Here is a 20,871-nt window from a genome sequence, read left to right as displayed (position 1 = left end):
CATTGGAATCCGGAACCATTGGAATTCGAACACCGGCCGGAAAGGGGGAGATTTGGCAGACTGTTGGTTGTGCTATGTTAATTTATGCATGTGTCACAACAGCAGTCCCGATTGGATGGTCCATCCCCAATGGCGTATCTTCCCGGAGTCGATTGCGGGGGAATGGTGCGGAGAGTGCGGAGGATGGCCTGCCAGGAGCTCTCTAATTTATAGGGGCAATTAAGAATTGCCGTTGGCCTTGCCAGGGCCGACTCGGAAATGTAGATCTAATCAGGAGGTGAGAGCGATGATTGCCTAAGCTTATAACTATATTTCAGTGGAAGCTGTTCAGGAAAGGGGTTCAGAAAGAGGCATTAGACAGCTCCAGAGAAAGGGGGTTCGGCCAAAGACATTCAGCTCGACATCGACCCTGTAAAGGGCAGATACGATAGCATCCCCATCTTTGACGGACTCTTTGTAACCATCACTGGTTTCACAAAAGGTCCCTGGCGGTATTTGCGAGCTGCAGATCTAGGTAAGGCATAAGTTGAGGCTGAGAGCTGCTCAAGAATATATCAGCGCATGCCTCAATCAATGTCGTTCCAAGTCCAAGTGCTAAACCTTGGGCCTGGGCGCCAGCATCCACCCGCCCATCAATACACTGTGTCAAGATATGGCCATTCTACGTAGACGTCATTCGCCAGCGATTTTGCGCTTCAGTGTGACCGCCGGTGGCCAAAACCATTGTTGATCAGGTGTGGTTGGTTGGTTGATCTGTGATGTGATGTAGATAGACATCATCATTACCTCTTCGTCATCATCCCCGCAATCGTTTCCGAACTAAGGCACGATAAAAACACTTGCCAGTTTTCAACTTCACTTTGCCAGATTTAAATAATCACAGTCAATGGTTCTGAGGCGCATTGCTTATTTCAATACGCCCCAACATGTTAATTTTTGGCTAAGATTCCAATCCACATGGTCGCCCCCGACATTACCAAGACATCGTTATTTACACACAACCCGAGCAGAAAAGAAGCATAGAGCAAAAATGGCAAGTCTAAAAGGGCCAACCAAGCCGTCGGCCGACGAGATCAACCTCATCAAAGCCGACGCCATCTCCTTCCCCTCGGTACCCGAAAGCCGCGAGGCCTTCGCCCGCTGCTTCGACAGCTTCGGCGACAGCAAGGTGCTGCTCATCGGGGACGCCTCGCACGGGACCTCCGAGTTCTACTCCGCCCGCGCCGAGATCACGAAATACATGATCGAGCACCACGGCTTCAACATCGTCGCCGCCGAGGCCGACTGGCCCGACGCCGAGGCCGTCGACAGGTACGTCCGGCGCCGGCCGTGGACGGGCACGGGCCCCCCCGCCGCGAGCGTCGAGCCCGTCCCCGCGGCCAAGGAGGCCGGGCGCGACCCGGCGTTCATGCGCTTCCCGACCTGGATGTGGCGCAACGTCGAGGTCCACGACTTTGTCGAGTGGCTGCGCGGCTACAACGAGGGAACCGAACCCCATGATGCCGTCGGCTTCTACGGCTTGGATCTGTACTCCATGGGTGCGTCCATTGAGGCCGTCATCGGGTACCTCGACCGCGCGGACCCGAAGCTCGCTGCTGTGGCCCGCGAGCGATACGGTCGGCTGCTGATGTGGGCGGAGGATCCGCATGAGTATGGCCTCGAGACGCTGGTGACGGGGTTCGAGGGGTACGAGAAAGATGTTGTTGCTATGCTCCAGGACCTCCTGAGCAAGCGGCTGGAGTTGGCGGCGGCTCGGTGGGATGGGGATGAGTTCCACAGCGCGCAGCAGAACGCGAGGCTCGTTGTTGGTGAGTTGAACATTACTCTTTCTCTCCGCGGGGCATAATACGTTGAGTCTGACCACCTGTTATTTCCTTTGAAAAAAACTAGACGCCGAACGGTATTACAAGTCCATGTACTTTGGCCGGGACGAGTCGTGGAATCTCCGCGACACGCACATGTTCGAGACGCTCAACCGGATCCTGAAGCACCGCGGGAGCGACGCAAAAGCCATAGTCTGGGCACACAACAGCCACATTGGCGACGCGCGCGCCACCAGCATGGGCTGGTCGCGCGGCGAGCTCAACATCGGGCAGCTGTGCAAGGAGACGTACGGCGAGCAGGCCCTGGCCATCGGATGCGGCTCCTACACCGGCACCGTGGCGGCCGCGAGCAGGTGGGGGGACGACATGCAGGTCATGCGCGTGAACCCGGGGATGGCGGGCAGCTACGAGGAGCTGATGCACGCCACGGGGGTCCGGAACTTTGTGCTGGACCTGCGCGAGGGGAGGTGTGACGGGCGCCTGAGGGAGGCGCTGAGGAAGAAGAGGCTGGAGAGGTTCATCGGGGTCATCTATCGGCCTGATACGGAGAGACAGTCGCATTACTCTATGGCGGTCCTGCCGGACCAGCTCGATGGGCTTGTGTGGATGGATGAGACGAGGCATGTTGGCGTTTTGGAGGTGCACCAGCCGCCGTCGGCGTTGGAGACTGACGAGACATGGCCGTTTGGGTTGTAATTGGAGCGGAGGACGGTGTGACAAATCAATCAGACAAAATTGATTGTATTTATGTACTGTACATGTACGATTATTATGCGGGAGTATGCCTTCTGGAAAGGGACTTGACCACCTCACTTCCATTATTGAGCATCCGTCACTGTGACCAAAGGTATTCCCAAGCCTAACCAGATTCAGTCTGGTTGTCACCTTCCTCTTTCTCCGCACAAGTGTCGTGTTCCTCCATTGCGAGCAAGTTACGCGCGCCAATAGACGAGCGTGTATTGTTCCCGTTTCGGCAATGGTAGATGTAGCCGCAAATAGGCGGCAATATATCACCCACCTATAGCCTCCCTATGCGGCCAAAACCCGACTCACAGTTAGATTCTCTGCCCCTCTCTTTCTCCTGATGCCGTTTTCACGCATTCGCCCGTAACTGACTCTCCCCTCCAGCAGAACCGCCACTTCACCTCACAGCCTTCCCCTCCGGCAACGACCAATCATGCGTTCAGCAATCCAAGTGATATTGCTCGGCACCTCTTTCGTGGCCAGGGCAGCAGCAGCAGCAGCACCAGTCAGCACTGTGATCCCGTCGACCAGCTTCGACTCGCAGGCCGACTTCGACACCCACTGGGACTACCTGTACCCATGGGGCTCCGACCACAACGGCGCGGCGCGGATGGACAAGGCCCACGTGAAGATCGACTCGGGCACCGTGACGCTGACGGCGCAGCGCGTGACCGGTCAGAAGCCGGCTTCGCACGGTGGCCAGAGCATCGATATCCACTATCTCAGCGGCGCGATCCACGCCCGCGAGAACTTCACCGTCGCCCGCGGCGGCGGCTATGACTTCACTGGCGAGTTCAGGGCGCCCACGATGAAGGGATCGTGGCCAGCTTGGTGGCTTACGGGGGTTAGCTCGTGGCCTCCTGAGATTGATATGGCGGAGTGGAAAGGGTCGGGGAAGATTAGCTTCAATACCTTCAACACGAGCTCGGAGGTCGCGGCTCTTGATGTGGGGTACCCGGCTCCGGACCAGTTTCACGGGATCACGTGCGAGGTGCGTGATGTAAACGGCAGGGACGTGTCTGTGAAGTTCTCCATGGACGGCAAGCTGGTGACGACTCAGGTCGGGAGGGATTTCGTGGGGAAGGGGATGTACCTGTGAGTGACTGGGCCGCATTCCACTCCGGGGTTGGGGGAAGGCAAGGAGGCAGCGTCTAACGACTTGAACAGGATTATAAACTTGCAGATGGAGGGATCATCTGGCTCACCTGGTCCCAATGGAGGTAGGTGTCTACCCTCATCAGTCCCTACCCCCTTCACATGGATTTTGCCCACTCAGGGGGCGCTGACTTGGATCATCCAGATACGGAATATTCAGCGCGGAATGTTTCAGTCGTAAGCTATAATCCCTAACTAGGGAAGTCCACTGTTGCAAGGGGGAAGTGGTGATTTCCCAAGCTGGCTTTGTTTGTGGTGTTTCTCGTTCACGTTTTGGGCTTGGAAGTGATGACGGGAGTAAGGGATGGAGTACTTAGGTACCTATGTGCATACCTACAGCTACCACCTACCTAAGGTACCTTAGGTACTGTACATAGGTACCTATCTACCTAGGTACCCCAACCGAGCGCACAATTATGGGGCAAAAAGCTGCCTGCCCAAGGTAAACAAAACCCATGCCTCCCTCCCCTCTCCTACTTTTCCGCAACAACCTACTCCGTGTGCGAAACGTCACTGCTTGCGGTGTCCATATTTAACTCAGTGCCCAGGATATTCGTTTTACGACCTTTGACTTTTCTGGTGGACCTTTTGTCTATCATAGAATTTAGATAGCTGTTTGCACGCTGATCTCAACCAGACTGGCGGAGTACGTATTCAAGGTACCACCTTGCCGGTTCTCAGACGAGGCTGGCAATTTTGCTCGGTTTAACCGTTGCTTTTGGGTCCTTGAAAAAATATTCCGTCCTGAATGGTTGCGCAGCAGCCTGTGCCGACGAGTGGTTGACCATTTCATCGACCTCTTGATGCAGTTGACGCCTTGGAGGCACCCAGTTCCGATTTTCGCAAGAAGCTGGTACTCTTTACGGCTTAGCCGTGACATCTGGATCCTCTAAGAAGTCTCAAGAGACATTGTGGAGAAATCACCATGTCTCAGTCTACGACTAGCAACAGCATGCCCCCAGGCCACCATGCTGATGCCCCCCCAAAGGCATCTGAGGACCCAAGCAAACGACCCCTCGCTACCGTCAAATCCTGGGCGAAGCCCTGTGCGGTAATGTATGGCGGTGCAATGGATGGCCCCCTCATTTGCGGCAAGGCGCTCGGAGTGTCAACCGACACAAACACGAGCCTCCTCTTATCTACAACGGCCGACACGAATCCGTGGATGGGCTTCCAGCTCGAGTTCCCCCTTGACCCAAACAACGAGGATGAGGGCTTTGGTATCCGTTTCCAGAGTAAGTTTTTGCCGGAATTACTTCCAATCCAAGACAAATTGGAGACCCTCTGACATTATACAGTTGACCGATCACTTGGCATGTATGGACTCCCCAGACCGACCGAGAAGCACAGGGTGGTGATCAAGTTCCCTCGCTGCCAATTCGTGCATTTCTTCCAACCCCTTGATGCTAGCAGATATAACCCATGAATTCCAGGTGTGAGAGCTTTGTGGCAGGTGGTAGAAGTTGGCAATAGCTGCCATTTCTATCACCATTGCTGTTGTTGCTGTTGCTGTTGCTGCTGCTATTGCTAGAAATAGCAAGTGCAATATATAGCGACAGCAATAGCGATAAATAACGACGGCAATGGCGATAGACAGTCACGGCAATAGCGATAGACAGGTGAAGGCAATAGCGACAGGCAGCAACGGCAATAGCAATAAACAGCAAAGGCAATGGCGATAGATAGGCGACGGCAATAGCGACAGACAGCAACGGCACTTTCCATTGGTAGTCTGCCAGTTGGGCATCGAAGCTCAGGGCAGCGCAATTCTATTGCTCTTTTCCCTCACCCAAGGCACGATTGGCGGCTGGGCGGTCGCTGAACGTGATCACCTCAAACTCTCGGCCACGCTTCTTCTCTGTCCGGAGAGGGCAACGTACAAGGAGAACCAAGTCGTATTTCTCAACAGGGTGTGCATTAAGAGCATCGACTCCTCCAGGGTAATCTACAATCTTGGCATCCTATTCTGCTGGCTGCTCATCTTCAGGGCTCTTGTGAAGATTGAGTCGGAAAGACTCAACCTTGGTAAGGCGACGCCATGCAGCATCATACCGTTCCCTGAACTCCTGGGGCAGCGGCATGACAGCATAGAATCTTGTTGCCTCACCGGTAGGGCCAGTCTCGGTCGGAACGAAGTATGCTGGGAACGTGATCTGGCGGATTTCCTTGGCTGCGTGGTCAAGCCACATAACATCCTGAACCTGAGACTGCGAAAGGGATGCAAGGTGCGCATTATCGTCATCAAATGCCTAGGCTGGTGCGAACGGGTGGCCTTTTGTCTTTGGGAGCATCACTTGATACCGATCGGGTTCCCAACTATGCTCTGTTCCGTACGGGTAGCTGAACGGTGGGGAGAGGTCGTGCTCCCTCCAGATTTTGTCCAAGACGCCGCTCGGGGAAGAACCCATAAAGAAGAAGCTTCGCTGCTCCGCAATATCCAGCAGAGTATGGTGGCTGACGATAGGGTCATTCCTATTGAGCCACCCCTCGCTTGGATGGCCGGGGTTGGCAAATGGCACACGATAGCGGTCGAGCTTCACCTGTGCGCCGTCTTGGAGAAAGACTTCGAGTACAGCGAGGTCCTTCTTGGCAGCTGGAAAGCGGCCACCTGTCCAATGATTTTTGGCGGCCCTGCCCGAATAGCCAAATGGTGGATTCCAAGCTGGCTTTATTTGTGACATTGCCTCTGCGGGCAGGGGCAGTTGGCTATTCGGGCAGGGGCAGTTGGCTATTCGGGCAGGGGTCTGTGCTGGGCAGGGGTTACGAGCTGCCAAAAATCTTTAGACAGTTGGAGTATGAAAAAGACCAGCTGCCAGCCACGGAACAAGCGACTACGACAACAATGGCGATGGCAACAGCAACAGCAACAGAGACGGCGACAGCAAGAGTACTTTAGCAATAGCGACAATGATGGCTAGCCAAACGCCCCTACCATAATAGTTAAATGCCCCTGCCCGAATATCTAACCGCCCCTGCCTGAGTAGCCAAATGCCCCTGCGCGCGGAGACAACCTCTTCCCCCTGACAACAGTGGAGTTGCCCACTTAGGGATTATAGCTCACGACTTGAACATTCCGAGTTGAATATTGTGCATCTGGATTCAAGTCCAGCCTCTGATAGACATAAGTGGGTAAAATCTACGGGAAGGAGCGACTGAGCGTAGAACGCTTACCTCCATTGTGACCAGGAGGCCCGAAGATCCCTCCATCTGCAAATTGATAATCCTGTCCAGATCGTTAGATACCGCCTCCGTGCCTTTCCCCATCCCAGGGTGGAACACAGGACGCACTGTTCTTGGGGGTGATGATGACCGCTTTAGGTGGCTTCAGCCCAGGTCTTTGATCGCCTTGCCGGCCTCCGTGATTCGTGATGGAGGAGGCTTTGCTCTTGCTGTTGGCTCCTCTCTAGCCTGCGCGGTCAGCTAGTTGCTTGGTATCTTCGAATGGAGAACCCCACTGCTGATGGAGAGTATGGTAGAGTCAAGTCACGATGAGGGAGGCCCGGTTAGGCCTGGGAGGTACTTGGCTACTTGGATCCTTGTAGCCTGACGCCCAAGGGCTGTAATTCACCACCCACCCTTCACCTCCAGCTTACCTTCCACCCTCCGGTCACATATAAGGACAAATACGATCAGATCGAAGCACCGCAGGTCTGGGGTCGTGGTGTAGCGGTTCGAGAGACGGGTCTATCTCGAACCACTCCCCGACCCCTGTAATTCCCAGACACGACTGGATGCCGAAAGGTCGCAAGTTCGAGACCCCGAACGCGAATACTCGGATCCTTGGGCGGTTTAGGTTGGGGGGCCTAGTCGCAAAGAAATGTCCACAGATCAACAGGAGTAAGTGAGAGGCGCTCTAGTAGCCATTGCGGTGAAAATGGTTGAGAGGGCCCAAAAGTAGGACGGGGGATGGTTTTTTTTCTATCTTTTTCTTTTCTCCCCTTTGCTTTTTTTTGGCCTCTTCGAATCCGATCCCCAGGAACTACACAGATAGGTCATCTAGGCCCACGACTGTGGTCGGCATTATTTCAAACGATATTAGCGGCATGTTTATTTTTGGGAACGAGATAGAAGACAATCGCAGAGTCATCTATTATCGGAGCGCATATTATTAGAGAGACGCTTGAGCAGCCTAACGAAGAGGATGGCTCATCTTTATCTAGCGAGAGGTTTCACAAAGGTAAGGCAACTGTTGTTGGATGCTGCGGATTGCACGGGGCTTAGCGCCGGGACCTTGCGAATCGCTAATCGATAGGGTGGGGAAGTGCGGGAAATTAGGCGATCAACGGGCCGGCGCGTTGGGTTTAAACAGCTGGACAGGAATGACCCCCGCCCCCACCTTCCATATTTATTCCCTTTCTGCATCAAAAAGTCGAATCGTCTCCCACAGTCACGAACAATCTCTGATGGCCATCTCTGTCACCATGTTCCACGTCTATTCTCCTCTCGATGGCTCCCAGAGTGCGTAGTCGGCGCCAACGCCACGCTGTCGAGACAGCCGACCATCCTACACATCTGCTACTGAACACCGATGAGAAGAATCCCACCAACGACGGCGACTCCACGGGCCACAAGCCGGACGAGACAGACCTTCCACAACCGGCATGGACGCCCGGACCAGAGCCATACAATCCCGAAACATTCGCGGCCTGGGGTCGGAAGCACTACTGCGAGAAGTTGTACGAGCAACGAGTGACAATGCTGCGGGACAGAAATATATAAATATATACGTTTTCAGTGATGCGATCTATCGGGGGCGCCAGCGAGTTCTGAGGGTCATGGAACGGAATATCGATGGAAGGCCGTTGAAGCCACCACGTGGCATGATGGACGAAAGCTGGAAACAAATGTATGCTCGCCTGTCGAGCGTCCAGCGGCTGTTCGAAACAGGCAGCAAGCAGGGATCTCCGACACCCGACTAGGGCGATCGCGAGAGCACTGCCGGTAGCGAACAGAGCAATGTCACCGGATACAGCACCTTCCCCGACACGGGCGATTCCGAGATCAATTCCCCAGAGCCGCCCGACCCATGGGACCGGCTGGAATGGCGCCGGACACACTGGGACTGGGATGACGAGACATACCAATACAACAAAACCTTCCTCAGAGAAATCCTCATAGACAAGGCCAGGACACAGCACGAGGACGAGGAAGGCGACAGGAAGGCACGTGAAGAGTGGGATACAATACTGAAGCTCCGATGGACGGATCCCATCGAATACGAACTCCAGAAGAGACACTACAACCTCCGAATGAAAGGCATGACGCAAGATCAAATCGACGCTCAAGATCGTGAAGCCGATGAAAACTGGAGGCGGCAGCAGGAGCAGCCTCTACTGGCAGGATCCGCCATCATCAATCCGCAGCTCACTAAAGAATACATCGAGTCGGTACAGCGGCGGGTGGGATGCTAGCGGGGTCAGCAAGAAGAGGCAGGCTGAACTTGTTCGGATGTTCGGTTTCGATAAGCTGAAGCACAAGACGCCTGATGCCTGTTCCCCCAGTACTGGGAGGGCTGAGGGGCTTCAACAACAAGCATCACCCCCTCGATCAGCCACGGACCCTTCTCGCAAGACCCGTGGCGGGCGAATCACGAAGAACGCGTCGCAGAGTCAAAACGCCACCCCGCGACGCGCTCGGAAGCTTGCCCGGTTCAAACGAGAGGCCTACGACAGTCCTCCGCAGGGACATGAACTGCGCAGGAGTCGGAGACTTGTGGGAGAGTCGCCCGAGTTTGACGTGCTTGGAGGGAAAGAAGACGCAACACCAGCAATGCCAGTACCCCCGGTACAACCCAACCCACCGTCGCAGCTGCCGCCAGATGCGCAGAAAACCAGCAGTCCAGGCCCTCGCAGTAGTAGAAGGGCGCCAAAGAAGGCAACCCACGCCAAGGCCGCAAAACCCCAAGGGGTATCAAAGTCCAGGCAGGCAGCAGGGCGTCTAAGGAGACCGACTAGGCGATCGGAAGGCTGAGCGAGAATACGGGAATGCTCCGGGAGATGGGAAGCACCTCGGCTGTGTCTAGCTGGTTTGGCACGTCGGGGCCGGTCGAGAGTTTGGGGTTGGACTGTCGGACACACCATCGCTGGGCGACGGGGAGAAGGCATGAGTCCATTAATCGAGCAGGATGCACGTCGGGATGAAGATAATACACTAGACACCAAGGATGGTGGAACTAATTGCGCTGGATCTGCAACGTGGGAGCCTGACTGGTGACCCCGGGAGGACGCCTTGGAGCGATGGACTCCCGCAAGAGAATGGCAAACCTGCGAGCGTCAGGGAGGGTCAAATTCAGATCATGGGAGAAGCGTTGGCTGAGGAGGGACAGGTACCACATGGGGTTTGTTTATGATGGGACGGGACCAGGAGGGTTGGGATACCTATCTATCACCACGCTTCACCCTACCGTCCCAAGCCATGCTATGCTGTCTCAGGACCTGATGCCCAGCTTCACCAACCCCTTCGCAGGCGCACAGTATTCCATGACTGGAAACCAGGAGAGACAGGGGAGCACAATTGTGCAACGGGACGAGAAGGCGATAAGGGTTTGGTTGCACAGCACCTCCAGCTAACAGGCGCAGGAGACATTTTATTACCGCCCAAGATAGGACAAGATAGGACAAGACCAACAGCCCAGGGAGCACTGCCGATCTTGACATCCCGTTGCGTTAGCTGTGCCGCTTTCCGCACAATCCACACCACTGGAAAGGAGACCATTGGTCCGACCATGAGTCGGGTGCCAAGTTTGGAAAAGATGATCTGGTACCTTACCAGATGCGGCTAATGCGGCAAGAGGCGAGTAAGAGAAACAGAATCAGGAAGGAGGTGGGGGCATAACCTTTCGGAGGGGCCGCTGGTGAGAAAAGAATTACGTTTCGACCCACTAAGTTTCAGTGATGTAGATGCAGTTCGGGTACCTACCTAGGTAGGTTGCTAACTGAGGTGCCCGGTGTACGCAATTGGCACATGTCACCGGGTACCGTAGTTTGCATCAGTTAGCCGGGCTCTTGTGGGAACCGACATGATCGCGAAGAAATACTGCGTACAAGAGACAAGCAGATTTTCGCGAACAGAGAGAAAGAAACAAGAAGAAAAAAGAACGAAAAATCGACAAAAATTGGGCTTGGCAGGGTCCGCTAAGCCACGCCGAGGCTCAAGCCAGCTGTACCCTGGACCAGGTACTGTACCTGAACGGCTTAGCGTAGAACATCACGTGATAAATCAGTGGTGGATGTGTCGTGTGCCTCTTGCAAGACTGAGATTGCGCATACTAGATTCGATTAGGTTTAGCCCGTTTAGGCCCGCCGCCCACCTACGTCACCAGTGCAAGGTCAGAGACTATGATCCCGGTTGCCAAGACGCCATACCTTGTGCTAACTTCCTCCGCATGCAACCGTCTTGATCCCAAGTTTTCCATGTCCGGCGAGTTATTCGCTAGAAGCCTGGGATGGAGAGGTTGAACCGACACGGATCTTGCTCGGCAGGCTCAAACTTATTCAGCAATTTTTTTTTTTGCCATTGCTGTGGATGCTGCCGATGTACTTAAAACTACCTTGAGGACCCTTGATTTCCCTTAGAATTTTTTCCTTCTTTTCTCGTTCCCCCTCTCATACCATCCCGCCTCTGTCCTCCCTCCGCCATCTTGTGGAATGCTTGTGTGAACTGTGAAATGTTCCACCACGACGCGGCTACTACCTGATCACTTACTCAATACAATTAACTCTGGCACTTCATCCACGAACTAACACAACCATGAGTGTCCACGATAAAGAGAAGTCCCCGGACCCTGGCGCCGATTTCGCCAGCGGCGAGGTCTCTGACAATGCCGACGCCCTCCACCGCCGACTCAACAACCGCCAGATCCAGCTGATTGCCATCGGTGGCTCGATCGGAACCGCCCTGTTTATCAGCATTGGCGGCGGGCTTGCTAGTGCCGGGCCCGGCAGCCTGTTCATCGCTTACACCCTGTACAGCTGCGTGCTTGGCCTGGTCAACAACTGCCTCGCCGAGATGACCACCCTCATGCCAGTCAGCGGTGGCTTTATCCGTCTTGCGGGGCTTTGGGTCGACGACGCCTTCGGCTTCATGGCCGGCTGGAACTTCTTCTTCTACGAGGCTCTGCTCATCCCCTTCGAGATCACAGCCCTCAACCTGGTCATGTCCTTCTGGAACCCAGCCGTCATCAATCCCGGTCCTACTGCCGCCGTCTGTGCCGCCTGTATCATCCTCTATGGGTAAGAACTAATACTTTTTTAATCATCGATTTTTTTTGCCAATCGTCACTTCTTTTTTTTTAAAAAAAAATCGTCCCTCGGAAACGCCGCAGTCGTCTTGGACCGAAAAGCAGGCCCCCCTCTTCCCTCCTCCTCGTCCCATGCCAAGCCTCCACATCGTGCGAGTCGGGAAAATTGAAACATATCTCCTTCGAAGAGGATTCAAGGTATCTCCCCACCCAATCCTAAGTCTAGTGCTAAACGTTTGTGCCTGCGATTATAGTTTCTTGAACATTGTAGCTGTGCGCGGCTATGGTGAAGCCGAGTTCTGGCTGTCGGGTGGAAAAGTCATACTCATCGTGATGCTCTTCATGTTCACCTTTGTTACCATGGTCGGTGGCAACCCGCAGCATGACGCCTACGGATTCAGATACTGGAAGGATCCCGGTGCCTTCGCCGAGCGCCATTCGACGGGATCGCTCGGCCGATTCGAGGGATTCCTCTCCGCCTTGTGGTCCGCCTGCTTCACTGTCGTCGGTCCCGAGTACATCTCCATGGTCGCGGCAGAGGCCGTGCGACCGCGTATTTACATCAAGCAGGCCTTCAAGACGGTCTACTGGCGGTTCGGCATGTTCTTTATCCTCGGTGCCCTCTGCGTCGGTATCGTGCTCCCCTACAACGACCCCACCCTCAACGCCATCCTCTCGGGCTCGAAGGGAGGCGGAGGCACTGCCGCGGCGTCGCCGTACGTCATCGCCATGGATAACCTCGGCATCAAGATCCTGCCGCATATCACCAATGCGCTCATGTTCACGTCCATCTTCTCGGCCGGCAACACCTACACCTACTGCGCTATCCGGTCGCTCTACAGCCTCGCGCTCGAGGGCCGGGCGCCGAGGTTCCTGGCGAAGTGCAACAAGCGTGGCGTGCCCATCTACTGCTTCTGCGTCGTCATGCTGTTCCCGTTCCTGTCGTTCCTGCAGGTCTCCAACAGCTCCTCGCAGGTGCTTACGTGGCTCATCAACCTCATCACGGCGGGCGGGCTCATCGACTACATCGTCATGTGCGTCACCTACATCTTCTTCTACCGCGCGTGCATGGCGCAGGGCGTCGACCGCCGCACCTTCCCCTACCGGGGCCGGTTCCAGCCTTACTCGGCCTACATCGCCCTCGCGGCCGAGTGCACCGTCGTGCTGTTCTACGGATACAGCGCCTTCCAGCCGTGGAGCGTCGAGACTTTCTTCTCCTTCTACACCATGGTCATCGTGGCGCCCATCCTGTTCTTTAGCTGGAAGCTCCTCAAGCGCACAAAGTTCGTCAAGCCACTCGAGGCCGACCTCGTCTACCAGAGGCCCATCATCGACGCCTACGAGGCGAACATCGCCACCCCGCCCGTCGGCTTCTGGACCGAGATGCTGGAACTCGTTGGGATCAAGCACAATCCCAAGAAGAGTGATAGTGAAAGCCAATAACGTCTTCTTTCTGTTGGACTCTTCCTTCTCTTTTGTTTCCGGTTTTATACCATTCTGGGCTTATTTTCTTTTCCTTTCCTTGCCTCTAAGATGTATATATATACATATACCATGTGATCGGAGTGACTGAGATGGGTTATCTAATGATTACGCATCCAGGGGAGTTCTTTTCTGGAGCGTGCGGCGTATGGGTTATGCACATAAGGGGGCAGAGATATCACTGTATATACCACTTCCGCGTGAACAGAAAAAATAGCTTAGGTTTACTTGGGTCTCTCATGCTTGCACTCTACTTGTGGCGACGAAGCCCGCCTCGGGCGTGGCTTTCGGTTGAGAGTGGGGCCCTCTGGACATCCGTTCATCAGCGCTGAAACGTCCCGCTAATGTACGAGCCAGTACCTTAGTCCGGCGCGAGACGGTGGCGGAAGGTGTGGAGCCGGCTCCGCCGAAAATGGAGACTGACTCGGGTGCCGGAGGATCGGTAACCCCGTGACCCGGGGACCTGGTGACCCCCGCCGACGGGACCTGCCCCCACATAGCCAGTTCCTTTGCTGAACTGATTCTTCCGAGGGGTTCTTATCCGCCGGGCCCACAACCCCCGACATAAGTCTGACGTTGCATAGGATCCCCTGGTCTCTTAAATTACGCTAGAGTCTCTCCCGTCTGCGCATGGAGGTGACGGCCTTGGTCAGCGAGTCGAATAAGCACCGGCTGTCAGCACCGACCAAGTTTTATTAATATGGCTGGCGTGCGGCTGCGTTTGATGTCCTGGAGAACCTCACTCGCAGGGGCTTAACATTGCTCTCTGGATTTTCCCGTCGTGCCACTCAGGGGTGAGAATCTTCGGGAGGATGGCGGTCGCGGAGGGATCCGTCTTCGAATCGGCCTCCAACTCATTGGCGGAGGGGATTCTCAAGGATGGTCGCCGACAAAGCGCGGCTGGTGGACAGGGATTGAGAGTCGCAGAATTTCATGCTCGAGCAGCGTTCGGCCAATCGTGGCATGGCAAAGAAGCTAAAGTGCGGGGTTCGCATCTCAGCCCCTTGCCTCTAAACTCGATCTGGCGATCATACACGAAAGTGTGACTCAATTGCGCGTAGGCTGCCGCGATCCAGATGCGAGGATGACGCGGGAACACGTGCAAAGCTGACCGCTCATCAGCCACGTTGGTCAGCCCGGGGAACTGGACAGCGCCGATGTCCGAGGGGAAATGCCCAGGAAGAAGTACTTATCAGAAGGCGGTTGCTGTCTGAGGTTGTGTGGCCCAAGTCTTCCTTTTCCATTCCATTCCATCATTCTATTCTGCATCTTCACTCTGATTTGATACCATCATCACTCCACCAGCCAGTAACTCCACCATGCCTTTCGCTCACGTCGGACTCCCCGTGGGCAACCACTACACCGAAGTCCGCGACTTCTACAAGGCCATCCTCGCTCCCCTGGGCTACGAGCTCATGATGGAGGGCGAGGAGACCACGAAGCAGTACTGCGGCTTCGGGACGAAGGACTCTGGCCTGGACTTCTGGCTCCTCGGGGATTCCAACAACGTCTTGAACAAGTACGACGGAGTCTTGGAGAACCGCGCGGCGCCGGTGCATGTGGCTTTCCAGGGGAAGAGTACCGAGCATATCGATGGGTGGTATGAGGCTGCCATGTGAGTTGGAGTTCTTGCTGAGGCTTGTGTGATTGAATTGCATGACGGCTGACGGTGCTGAAACCCCGCGGTGAAGAAAGGCTGGGGCTGTTGATAATGGGAAGCCCGGTCCCCGGCCGCAGTATAGGAAGGGGTACTATGGCGCGTTTGTGCTTGACCCGCTGGGGAATAACATTGAGGTGGTTTTCGTTGTCGAGGATTAGGAGCTAGCGTAGGAAGAAACGCCTGACATTGCCGTCTAAGCTGAGGACCAGGGGAGGGGCGGGCCTTGCTGCGTGGATTGTGGATTTGGAAGTGGACAGGGCGCAAATAGGGGTTTTGAGAGACCTCAAATATCGTGGCCGAGATACGTTCAAGTTAAAATCCAAAAGTATCCTATTTGCTTCAATATGTTCATATCCAGCTCGGGTTGCTGGACAAGCTATCACCAGAATGAGTCCTTCAGTCCCGCCCAATGACCTGCGATGGCCGACCAGCTCTGAGTCCGTCGCCCGCTACCCAACCGCAGGCAGCACCCACGTCACCACGCTATTGGCATACACGCGCCCAGCCCACGTCTCCCCGCTCTTCGTCCCCAGCCTGACATAGACGTCATTCCCAAACTTATTCTCAACCACCACCGTCCTCGTCCCATCCGGGTTCTCACTCGCAACGCTCTCCAACCCCGTCCCATCGCCATACGTGTAACTCCCCGTCCCAGCTAGCACCGTCCCCCCCCGCGCCATGAACCTGCTGAACTGCCCCAGCACGTAGTAGTCCACCTGCATCTCGTACCCCCCGCCGGCCCCGTCCACGGTGACCAGCCCACGACACGTCGGGCAGGGCCCAGACCCCGACAGGCGCGGCCCGTCCGCCGTGTCGGTCCCCAGCGTCCAGGCGATCGAGCCAGAGGCCCAGTTCTGCAGGGGGCCCATGGTGAAGCTGGAGGCTTGGTTCCACGGCGTGGAGGTGGAGGATGTCCAGCACTCGGTCATGTACTGTGCTACGGTTGGGTTGGAGGCGTGGAAGTCGGTTAGGACGCTCCAGTCTAGCGGGTTGGCGTAGCAGTGCCAGGCGACGGCGTCGACGTAGTCTGGGGCCGTGTTGAGGACGGTTTGGGGGTAGCTGGGGACGTCTTGGGGGGGGCGGGGGGGCGTTACTTTAGCATGGGTTGGGGATTTCTTTTGGGGGACGAGAATACATACCAGTGTTGTGGTCGTATGCCCACACCGTCGTGTCCAGCCCCGCGGCCCTCAGCGCGGGGCCGACCTTGTCGCGGATCAGCTGCCCGGCCTCGTCGGCGTAGACGTACATGGTGGGGAAGCCGGCGTTGCTGTTCAGGGGCTCGTTCTGGATCGTGATGGCGTCGATGGGCACGCCGGCGTCCCGGTAGGCTTGGATGTACTTGACAAAGTACTGCGCGTACTGGTCGGCGTACTGGTGGTCCAGGTTGTTCTGTTCCGTCGTGCCTGTCAGCTTTCGATCCAGCTGCATCCAGGCTGGAGGCGCCCAGGGGGATCCGACGACGGTCATGTCTGGGTTGAGGTCCTTCATCGCCTTGAGCATGGCGGCCATGGCGGTTCCGCGGTCTCCGAGATTGAACCACGATAGCGAGGGGTCGGCATTTCCGCCGTTGTCGTCGTACGTGTATGCCGGATCGCCGGAGAGATCGGACGAGGCGATCGTGTGCCTCATCAGGCTGAAGTTGACGCCATCGGCCGTCATCAGCTCCCTGAGCAACTGCTCCTTCTTGTCGGTGGACAGCTGGTTGAAGACGGTGACCGTGGCATCGGTGACTGCGGCGCCGAAGCCGGTGATCTGCTGCTTGTGCCCGGACGGAGTGTCGTCGATGGTCAGGTTCCAGGTGGACATGCCGCCGGGGTCGCCAATTCCGGCGACTGGGGCGTCAAACTCGCTCAGCTTGTATCTTCCGTCCGAGGAGGAGCAGAATGCCCTTGCTGAAGACTGGCGAGGAACAATTGACGCCGACGCCGAGACGACTTGGCTGGCGAAGCCGATCAGTGCTTGGAGGAGCATGTTGGATCTGGTTTGTGGGTTGTGTGCCGCTGTCTAGCCAAGGCTTTTGTGAGGTTGGGAAACGAGCAGCACGAGCAATATATGCGGCTGCGTCCCGCCGTTCATCTCCAAGAGGGGTATGGGATTGACGCCTTTAGTAACGTTGTGACGTCCGGCTCGGTCCCATTCCGGTGCTCCATGTTGGAAACCACCTTCCCTAATGCCTGCTCCTTGATCTGGCGGCCAAAATTGCGGAGGGTCGTCGATCTTTATCCTCAAAAGCGTGGAATTTCCCCGGCTTTGGGCACATCCTGGCAATTAATTGCTGTCAGACCTCAATAAGTAGCTAATGAAGCCGAGAGAAGAAGAGTTTGTGGTCGTTCTAGGATGCATAGTTTGCACCATGATGGGCTAATGTTTTATAGCAGTCGGGGCAGTATGCCTTCATCAAACATTCGACTACAATACGCATCCACGAGGACAAGGAGAACCCGGTTTCGAGTAAGGCCGAATGTCACTATAACCCAGCCCCTCCCCGCACCGCCGGACGCAACGCTGCGAGTGCGGGGCAGGACTGGGATGTCATTCGGAACTTTCAAGCAGCAGCCTGCGACTTTTCCCTTTTGGGGACTCGGCATGATGGCGTTCACAACACCATGGCATGATTCGTCGAACAGTTGGACCAGGAGCATGTAGCTCACGTGAGGCTGAAGAGCGGCTGAGCAACTTTGCTGCAACGGAACATCGAGGGTCTTGATGTTTCTTCTCACGTTGACCGCCATATGCCTAAGACCAGACAGCTTGGAAGGACAGGTTGTTAACTATGGACCCCCCTGACACCACTCCGCAGCCACCGGTGGCACGTTCAATTGGGATTACAACTATTGTGAACGAGCCCGCTGAAGCAGCCTTAGAGTACGTCCAGTCACGATCCGCTGCCTTCCCAGATGCACTGACAGAACCTGACCCCAACCACAACAGCATAATCTTTGTCCACGGGTTTACCGGGCATCCTCAAAGGACGTGGACACACAAGAGGCGCGATGCCACTGGTTCCGAAGAGCGACCCTCAAAGGTCCGTCGGCTGATGTCCTTGTCGGACTCCATCCGACGCCGGGATGCGAAGACAGCGGTCTACTGGCCTCGGGATCTGGTCCCGGAAGTTTTGCCACACGCTCGTGTCATGACCTACGGGTACGACACGCACATCAGACACCAATTTGTTGGTCCTGCCTTGAACAAGAACCAAGTGTACGACATCGCGTGGGACTTCCTGCAGGAGGCCACCGCACAGAGGCAGCACTGCCTTACAAGGCCGGTTCTGTTCGTGGCGCACAGTCTGGGTGGCATCGTTGTCAAGGAGACACTGCGTCGATCAAGCGGTTGTTACATGGGCCACTCCCATCTCAGAGGTATCTTTGACTCCACGGTCGGTATAATGTTCTTTGGGACCCCGCATCGAGGGTCCGAACCGCGAGGTTTGATCAAGAGCACCATCGAGAGTCTCGGGAAGATCCTCCTATTCAGGCTCAACCAGCAGATTGTCGATACCTTGTTACCCACCTCCGAGCGCCTCCGAGAGCTCAGGGACGAATTCGGTCCCCTTGCGCATCGGCAGGGATGGAAGATCCACTCGTTCCAGGAGCAACTTGGGGTTGCCGTGTTGAATGGCGACAAGGTCGTTGAGGACTCGTCGTCATCCATGGATCTTCCAGCGATCGAGACGACCCAGCACATTAACCGGGACCATATGGAGATGTGCCGCTTTACCGGGCCAGACGACACCGAGTTCAAAAAGATCGCAAGTGCCCTCGTTAGAATGGCGGATGGCCTCCGACCATCCGATCAGGGCTCACAGAAAGAGACAACGGGGTCGCTCACAAAGTCTGAGAGAAAACTTCTTCTTGACTCTCTAGGGTTCGACCGGATGGAGGCACGTAGGTTAGCCATAAAGAAATCCCATCCTAGGACATGCGAGTGGCTCCTGGAACAGCAAGAGTACATGGACTGGACCGCCGTCTCCAAACTTGGAGAGCACCACGGTTTTCTCTGGATCAGGGGTCACGCCGGCACCGGCAAATCCACTCTCATGAAGTTTGCCCTAGCGCGTGAGCGGGAGAAGAAGGACAAGATAATCATTTCATTCTTCTTTAACGCCCGCGGGCAGGAGCTCGAGAGATCGATGCTGGGCATGTACCGGTCGCTGCTGCGCCAGCTTCTGGCAAAAGCGCCAAGGCTGCAAAGAGCCCTCGACGTGCTCAGCCTTACCATGGTCGCCAAGGATGGACACGAGTGGAGCATTGAATCTCTCAAGTCTGTGCTTGAGCAGGCGGTTCTGGGCCTCGGCAAGACTTCATTGGTCTGTTACATTGACGCGCTCGACGAGTGCGACGAGTCAGACATTAGCGACATGCTATCGTTTTTCGAGACTGTGGGCCGAGATGTCACCGCAAACGGCGGCATCAACCTGCGCGTCTGTATTTCCAGCAGGCATTTTCCCGCCTTTGACATTTCGACAGGCCTCAAGTTCGACCTCGAAGGCCAACGAGGTCACAAACAAGACATTGTGAACTACGTCGATAGGAAGCTGAAGCTGACTGACTACGATCAGGCGGAGCAGCTCAGGACCGAAGTCAAGACGAAAGCCAAGGGCGTGTTTATGTGGGCGGCGTTAGTTGTTGACCTACTCAACAAAGAATATAACCGCGGACGGCTGTTTTCCCTTCAGGAGAAGCTCACCCAGATTCCCACCGGCCTACACTCTCTATTCCACGAAATCATGACCAAGGACAGCCAGGATAATGAGGACCTGCTACTATGCGTCCAGTGGATGCTATTTTCTCAAAGGCCTTTGAGACCCGAAGCGTTGTATCATGCTATCATCGCCAGTGGTAGGCTCAAAGCTGGCGCCGAACCTCAACCTGTGGCACGGGGGTCCTTCGTTCCGACTATAGAAGTAATTCGCCGGCTCATCGTCGACACTTCCAAAGGCCTGGTGGAAGTTACTTCGTTGGTTCCTCCTACTGTTCAGTTCATCCATGAGTCCGTTCGGGATTACCTACTCAAGGAAGATGGCCTCGTGCAGCTATGGCCTTCGCTCGGGGAAGGACCAGGGCCCAGGGGCCAATGCCACGAACGCCTGAAGGCATGCTGCCTTGCCATCATGGATGCATACGCAAGCGATGGCGATATCCACGATCCCCTCCCACCAGAAGCATCGCCAACCGAATATCACAAGCGTCGACAGGCTATCTGCGAGTCGTCCCCCCTGCTCCAATACGCGGCAAGTAGCCTACTCTATCACGCTGACAGGGCCGAGGGGTGTGGCGTTTCTCAAAACACCTTCCTCGAGATGCTAGGGGTTGGTCTGGGACGATTCATCGACCTCACCAACATTTTCGAACAGCACGAGGTCCGCCGCCACACTCGGGAAGTGCCCCTCCTATACCTCCTTGCAGAGGCGAACTGCCCCAATCTCTGCCGCATACATCCCGACCGCCAAGACTACCTCCTGATGACCACCGAGCGCCACTACTGCGCGCTGTTCGCCGCCCGCGCCATCGGCAACGACGCAGTCGTTTCCACCTTCCTCCACGCGGCGTGGCGAGGCCAGACAGCCCTGGCCAAGCTGCTCATCGAGCTCGGCGACGTGGACACGGACGCGCGCGATGCCGACGGTATGACGGCGCTGGCGTGGGCGGCCAAGCACGCCCACGTCGATGTGGTCAGCTTCTTGCTGGGGACGGGCCGGGTGGACGCCGACGCCCGCGATGCCGACCGCCGAACGCCGCTCTGGTGGGCGGCTAGGGCGGGCCATG

General features: G+C 56.0%; 8 protein-coding genes across 8 annotated transcripts; 7 read left to right on the top strand and 1 right to left on the bottom strand.

Annotated features, from left to right (window-relative positions):
• Positions 1-743: 743 nt before the first annotated feature.
• Positions 744-2,693, top strand: QBC33DRAFT_520408 (erythromycin esterase-domain-containing protein). Its single transcript, XM_060426376.1, has 2 exons — positions 744-1,808; positions 1,891-2,693. The coding sequence occupies exons 1-2, from the start codon at positions 887-889 to the stop codon at positions 2,517-2,519; spliced, it is 1,551 nt and encodes a 516-aa protein (XP_060288372.1). The 5' UTR covers positions 744-886; the 3' UTR covers positions 2,520-2,693.
• Positions 2,694-2,760: 67 nt separating this feature from the next.
• QBC33DRAFT_582504 (glycoside hydrolase) lies at positions 2,761-3,666 on the top strand (the record flags this gene model as incomplete). Its single annotated transcript, XM_060431345.1, has 1 exon — positions 2,761-3,666. Exon 1 carries the CDS (start codon positions 3,001-3,003, stop codon positions 3,664-3,666), a length of 666 nt encoding a protein of 221 aa, XP_060288371.1. The 5' UTR covers positions 2,761-3,000.
• Positions 3,667-4,222: 556 nt separating this feature from the next.
• QBC33DRAFT_614807 (uncharacterized protein) lies at positions 4,223-5,155 on the top strand. The gene is made up of 2 exons (XM_060432616.1): positions 4,223-4,957; positions 5,021-5,155. Exons 1-2 carry the CDS (start codon positions 4,648-4,650, stop codon positions 5,146-5,148), a joined length of 438 nt encoding a protein of 145 aa, XP_060288370.1. The 5' UTR covers positions 4,223-4,647; the 3' UTR covers positions 5,149-5,155.
• A 3,013-nt stretch (positions 5,156-8,168) lies between these two features.
• QBC33DRAFT_510050 (uncharacterized protein) lies at positions 8,169-9,692 on the top strand (the record flags this gene model as incomplete). Its single annotated transcript, XM_060425744.1, has 4 exons — positions 8,169-8,398; positions 8,458-8,568; positions 8,695-9,121; positions 9,189-9,692. The coding sequence occupies 4 exons, from the start codon at positions 8,169-8,171 to the stop codon at positions 9,690-9,692; spliced, it is 1,272 nt and encodes a 423-aa protein (XP_060288369.1).
• A 1,668-nt stretch (positions 9,693-11,360) lies between these two features.
• On the top strand, positions 11,361-13,677 carry QBC33DRAFT_520398 (amino acid permease/ SLC12A domain-containing protein). Its single transcript, XM_060426375.1, has 2 exons — positions 11,361-11,953; positions 12,216-13,677. Exons 1-2 carry the CDS (start codon positions 11,472-11,474, stop codon positions 13,402-13,404), a joined length of 1,671 nt encoding a protein of 556 aa, XP_060288368.1. The 5' UTR covers positions 11,361-11,471; the 3' UTR covers positions 13,405-13,677.
• A 949-nt stretch (positions 13,678-14,626) lies between these two features.
• Positions 14,627-15,407, top strand: QBC33DRAFT_511 (Glyoxalase/Bleomycin resistance protein/Dihydroxybiphenyl dioxygenase). Its single transcript, XM_060425806.1, has 2 exons — positions 14,627-15,058; positions 15,135-15,407. The coding sequence occupies exons 1-2, from the start codon at positions 14,763-14,765 to the stop codon at positions 15,259-15,261; spliced, it is 423 nt and encodes a 140-aa protein (XP_060288367.1). The 5' UTR covers positions 14,627-14,762; the 3' UTR covers positions 15,262-15,407.
• Positions 15,408-15,552: 145 nt separating this feature from the next.
• QBC33DRAFT_553610 (glycoside hydrolase family 30 protein) lies at positions 15,553-17,074 on the bottom strand (the record flags this gene model as incomplete). Its single annotated transcript, XM_060429429.1, has 2 exons — positions 15,553-16,172; positions 16,243-17,074. 2 exons carry the CDS (start codon positions 17,072-17,074, stop codon positions 15,553-15,555), a joined length of 1,452 nt encoding a protein of 483 aa, XP_060288366.1.
• A 628-nt stretch (positions 17,075-17,702) lies between these two features.
• Positions 17,703-20,643, top strand: QBC33DRAFT_463161 (uncharacterized protein; the record flags this gene model as incomplete). Its single annotated transcript, XM_060425116.1, has 2 exons — positions 17,703-17,968; positions 18,035-20,643. Coding segments are annotated over exons 1-2 (2,700 nt in total), but the record flags the coding sequence as incomplete, so codon positions are not given.
• Positions 20,644-20,871: the final 228 nt, after the last annotated feature.

Source organism: Phialemonium atrogriseum, assembly GCF_030411735.1.
Source record: "Phialemonium atrogriseum strain 8032-3 unplaced genomic scaffold QBC33scaffold_1, whole genome shotgun sequence".
NCBI lineage: Eukaryota > Fungi > Ascomycota > Sordariomycetes > Cephalothecales > Cephalothecaceae > Phialemonium > Phialemonium atrogriseum.
Note: the sequence above shows the minus strand (reverse complement) of the source record. Positions and strands in the feature narration are given on the sequence as shown.